General features: G+C 39.3%; 1 protein-coding gene across 3 annotated transcripts in view; it reads right to left on the reverse strand.

Moving 5' to 3' along the window:
* Tlr7 (toll like receptor 7) overlaps positions 1 to 4,651 on the reverse strand; it is a 25,581-nt gene extending 20,930 nt beyond the window's left edge. The window contains exons 1-2 of one of the 3 annotated variants that reach the window (XM_021153950.2): positions 4,487 to 4,651; positions 4,081 to 4,180 (exon numbers count right to left, since the gene is read on the reverse strand). In XM_021153950.2, the coding sequence (XP_021009609.1) occupies positions 4,081 to 4,083 (3 nt within the window). In that variant the 5' untranslated portion in view covers positions 4,084 to 4,180; positions 4,487 to 4,651. The remainder of the gene's footprint in view (positions 1 to 4,080; positions 4,181 to 4,486) is intronic. The other 2 variants (XM_021153949.2, XM_029472955.1) reach the window with 2 other exon arrangements.
* Positions 4,652 to 5,824: the final 1,173 nt, after the last annotated feature.

Raw genomic sequence — 5,824 nt, forward strand, 5'->3', positions numbered from 1 at the left:
CGCTATGGGGGACTTTTGGGATAGCATTGGAAATGTAATTGAGGAAAATATGTAATAAAAAATATTAAAAAATAAAAAAAGTGAACCAACTTATTAGAAAGCATACTATTTAAAAATATATAGACTTTCTACCATTTCAGCCTCAGTTTTGAAGCTAAAAGAATAAACTAATATACATTCTTAAGTAAATAGGTCTTCCTCAATTACTATGTATTATAGTCATCAAGGACCACATGACATTAAACTGTATGTGACCTTTAGCTTTGCATCTCTTTGATTTCCATAAACCACAGAGTGGAAAAGCTGTTTCTGCAAGGATCATTTTAGATTCTGTAGTCATACAGCTCTGGACAACACTCACTTCATTGACTAGTTGACCATCTTAGTCCAAAAACAGCTGTAGACACAAACAAGAGCACTATTTTGTGAGCATGGAAATTTGAATTTAACATTCCAGTACAATGGATTAGTAATTTCCCCATTGATAAGTTTCAATTACTTATTTATTTCTTTGCTTAGCAGTCCTGAGGGTTGGAACTAATGCCTTTCTGTGCCAGGAAAGTACTCAACCATTGAACAGCATTCATTTCTAGTGAGTAACCCTCCATCCACCCTCACATGAATAACTCAAGCTCATATAGAAACTTTTGTGAAATTATGTGATAATAATTATGAAATAATCTATTCTTGGGCTTCAAAGGGGCTACCTGATTAATCTGGAATGATAACTTTTAATTCTGAGAACTTCCAACTTTCAAAAACAATTATATTTAATTAATGCAGTAAATGCCTTTTTGCACCTTTATTTAGCCATGAAAGGCAGTATCTGTACTTAAAACATCTATTTCACTTTTAAAACTAACTGCTTGGCCACTGCAAACAGTTTAGTATTGTTTTCTTCCAATGTTGATTGATTTCCCATCTATTCCATATAGTGAGGAACAGATTCATAATAGCCAGTGCTTTGCCAGAAGGGAGATTTGGTTTTAAATCCTTAGTCTGCCATGTAAGAACTCTGGCTTTCAGATATCAATTTACCTATAACTGGGCAGCTAAATCAGTTATAGTGGTAGCTGAAGAGATGGCTCAGCTTTTAAGAGAACTTACTGCAGGGTTCACTTCCCAGCACCCATACCAGATACATCACAACTACTTATAACTCCAGACCCTGTGAGTCCCACAGGTGATTTTGCAGGCACCTGTGTGCACATAGTACACATAGACTTACACAGTCAAACACACATGCACACACAGGCACACACAGAGTCATTCACATAAATTAGTAATGCATAAATAAAAATGTAGATCTTTAAAATGGTTATAATTCATGGCTGTTTTACAAAATAAAGGTATATAGCACATTATTTGTATAAACCATAACCATAAATTTTATCCAGTATTTAGGAGGCATCCAGCACTTGTCTAGTATGTGCATTAAAAACATCAGAAAATAAACTGCCCTTACTGTCCTTTAACTTTGCCTTGTCTTTAAATTAAAATTACATTGTGAGTATGTTCTTCAATTATTCACTACTCTTTTTTCAAAATATGACTTGATGGCTCTATAACATTTCATTTAATAAGTGCCCCACAGGGGTGAAACCTTTTCCTCTGGTGAGACAGTTTTCCTTTGTCTTGTTGCATATACTATTTTGGTAAATAGTTCACCACCTACAAGACATTCTTTAACTAGAGTTTCTAGAAATGGAATTTCCAGATGAAAGCATATGATGTGACTATTGCCAAGACTGGATATTTTCTCTTTACTTTTGGGCCATTTGTACTTCTTCTGAAATTGCTTTTAGGGATTCTCACGTACAAGTACACAGATTTCCCCTTAGTTTGGGCCTTTAGTACTTCTTTTGAAAATTGTTTTTATGATTTTTTATGTAGAAGTATACCAATTTTCCCTTAGTTTGTAGACTGATATTCCAATGAATCTCACATCTGTTAAGTGTCACTGGGTGAAAGTGCATGCCAAGCTTGGTCTTGGAAGAACAGATCAATCTTAGAGGCCCAGCTTCAAGATATGGGTTTCAAGGACTATGTCCCCTCTTTAAACTCTCCAGCCTCAGTTTCTTTTTTCTTTTTTTTTCATTTTTTTTATTAGGTATTTTCCTCATTTACATTTCCAATACTATCCAAAAAGTCCCCAATACACTCCCCCCCACTCCCCTACCCACCCACTCCCACTTTTTGACCCTGGCGTTCCCCTGTACTGGGGCATATAAAGTTTGCAAGTCCAATGGGCCTCTCTTTCTAGTGATGGCCGGCTAGGCCATCTTTCGATACATATGCAGCTAGAGACAAGAGCTCCGGGGTACTGGTTAGTTCATCATGTTGTTCCAACTATAGGGTTGCAGATCCCTTTAGCTCCTTGGGTACTTTCTCTAGCTCCTCCATTGGGGGCCCTGTGATCCATCCAATAGCTGACTGTGAGCATCCACTTCTGTGTTTGCTAAGGCCCTGGCCTAGTCTCACAAGAGACAGCTATATCAGGGTCCTTTCAGCAAAATCTTGCTAGTGTATGCAATGGTGTCAGCGTTTGGAAGCTGATTATGGGATGGATCCCTGGATATAGCAGTCTTTACATTGTCCAGCCTCAGTTTCTTGACCTGTGCCTCAGACCAGCTTTGAGGCCAAAACAGAAGCATGAGCCTTGACTTACAATAAGTGGCCAATGAACTAAACTCTTTTTTTTTGTTTTGTTTTTTTGTTTGTTTTTTTTACCATCCTCCTAGCATGCCACTCTTAGAGGGGCAAAGACAGATGTGGTCATGTGCATGCATTAAAATAGATATCTGAGTTTCTAGGAAATGAAACTCAAAGCAGTTGCTCCCTTTGTACTAGTATGGTCTCATGGGTAATGCATCATCAGGTCTTAGACACTGAGTTGGGGGCCAACGTGATGATCTGGAAATCACAGTGTGCTGCTAATGAATACCCTTTTATTGAGTCTAGCGTGGGTGAAAAAAAAATCATTTCAGAAGTTTTGTCTGATTTTGGTCTACCTAATGGCCATGTGCAAAGGTTTTGAACGATGTATGGAGCTTCACTGTGTCTCTGTAAGATGACCAAGGAGAGACCATAGTGCTCATGCATGGTCAGACCCAACTTGCCTGAACTTCAGCCAGGCTTCTGTGAGCCCTAGACCTTGGAATGGGGGCTTTATGCCTTCTTTGTTCTGCCTAGCTCAAGCAGTTATCTTGCTTAGTCATTTTATTAAAAACCCTTCCTTGGTTTATGACCACACCCCACTCCTAACCTCCCTACATCTTCCATGCCCCAGCCCCTCACTGGATCTGAACATTCTCACTCTCCTCTTCCTCCAGGAAATGCTGCAGCATCCTGGCCAGCCTCCAACAAGAATTCTGTCAGACCAATTTAGCTAGAACCCCCCCCCCCCCGCACACACACACACCATATGCTTGAAATTTCCTCTTAGTACTTTTTCATCTACTGACTGTTGCCCACCCTTTGCTTTAAATCCCATGTGTTCTGACTGTGTTAGGAATTGAGTGTAAGTGCATCCTGAGGCCTCTACCCTGGATATGCTCATCTCTGAAACCCCATTTCATCTAATTGCAAACTCTGAGCATCTTTGACATCAGTAGAGCAGGGGGAGTCCCCCAAATCCCTGTTCTTCATGTCTCCTGAATCCATCCTTTCTGTACAGTCATTCAGATAGCAACATATGGTAGGAAACACATTAAGTCACTTTAGGGGCCTGCATGACTTTAAAGATCAAACTGGATAATTTAAAAAAAAATTGAAAATTCTCAATTCAAACATCTACTCTTGCTCACTACAGTATGTACTGAGCATGTGAGAAGTTGGACAGAGCAAACAATGACTAATCCCAAATTATGAAATAGTACATTGATTCCTTTTGATTATGAAACATCACAAAGCAGTTTCTCCTAGGAAACTACACCCTGGGCATGGGACCCAGGGACTCCAGGCAAGTGTTGTACTGCTGAGCTCCATCTCCATCCCTGAACAGTTCCTACATACTTTTCTTGCCAGTTCTTAGCACAAAGATGAGCAATGACAAAATCACGCTCCATAAACTGTTCTTACCATTTTCAGTTTTCTTTCAAAATGGAATAAAAGAGGTCTGGTGGAGGAGAAGAGAGTCAGAGATAGACCAGGATCAGCCTGAGAAGGGACCCAATGACATCTGCAGTGAGAAACAGAGACATCCAATGTGACACTTAAAAGGCAGCAAAGACATACTAGCAACACTGTTTTATAAATGTGCTGTTGAGAATACATATAGTATTTATTTCATTAAAGTTAGATACAAGAAAGTCAGACTCCAGGAAACTGTTTCCAATCTGACTGAAAATCTGTCTTGGAGCAATTGACATTTTAGACTACAACATTATTTTCATTACATTCTAAAACATTTTTTGGCATATGGTTTGGATTCCTTCTCTTCCCACCCCCATTCCATTCCCTTGTAACAGCACATACATCTACTTACTGAAATTATCGAAATGTGTCCCAGTGCTTAAAATACCTTTCTTGAAGGCATAGAGTGGTTCTATAGATGGAGTCCTCTGAGACAGAGAGAAGGCAACAGAAAACTCGCAGAGCCTTTGAGCTGAGTGTTTTGGGCTTTCCAAATACAAAATTGAGGCTGGGTAGTGGGAGGAGGGCAGGAAGGAGCGTGACTACTTACGTTACACCACATGGGGTTTGCAGAAACACCAGGCTCCTCCTTTTTTTTTTATCACCAGAGTTGAGGCAACATTTCTAAATCCAAACAACCTGATAAAGCAACCCGTCCTTTTGTTTAAAAGCAGGGATTTATAACTTTGCCACTAGTGTGTGTGTGTGTGTGTGTGTGTGTGTGTGTGTGTGTGTTTTATGTGTGAAGGTGCATGTGTGTGAAGAGCGTAGAGGAGGATTTCAAGTACACACCCTGTCACTCTCTACTGTACCCTTTTGAGACAGTCTCTTACGGAATCTAAAGCTAGACTGGGGTCAACTAAACCTAGAAATCCTTCTATCTCTACCCCCCATAGTACTGAGATTAAAGACATTCTGCCATAATCACCACATTACTAGGGTTCTGGGGATTCAAACTTTAGACTTGTGCTGCAAGTGCTCTTCTCCACTGAGCCTCTGGCCAGCTCACTATTGACAATTTTGGCATTTTGACATTTTGTTATATTGTAGGATGTTGGGCAGCATTCGTGCCCTATCTCTCTAGAAATCAACAGCACTGCCTTCTTCTACTTCTGATAACTACAGATTTGAGAGTATGCCAGGAGGGGGCTGTGTGGTTTAGGTTGAGAGACACTGCTTTATAAATATCTTCGAAATGAGTCAACATTTATCTTGCATTGGTTTTGGTCCAGTTTGAAGGGACACTGATTTTTGAGTGGTATTAAAGCTACCAGTTGGGTCCCTCATTTTAGTTTCCAAAAATCAGCAATAGTTGCATTCTGGAGCAGTGTAAAAAAATATTTGCTTCTCAAAGTGTCCCTAAGAGAAGTCTTCTCTCCTGTACTGATAATAGAAGCCTTTTGTGGACAAGCTTAAATTATTGTGGCTTTGTTTCAAGTTATTTAATATACCTATAATTTAACCAAGAAAGAAGATGCGGATATTAGCATCTGGAGAACACCTCATAATAAGCAGAGTTAACATGCTGGCCTGCATTAGTACCCCAAGTTAGCTGAGAAAATAGTGACTACAGGTAGACCACATTTGCTAAGGGCTTGTTATGTTAAAACACGCATCTGTATTTATGTTATTAAATACTGAAAATCAAACATTTTTAGATGTATTTATTTTACTTTATGTGTATTATTAT

This window comes from Mus caroli, chromosome X (genome assembly GCF_900094665.2).
Source record: "Mus caroli chromosome X, CAROLI_EIJ_v1.1, whole genome shotgun sequence".
NCBI classification, from domain to species: Eukaryota; Metazoa; Chordata; class Mammalia; order Rodentia; family Muridae; genus Mus; species Mus caroli.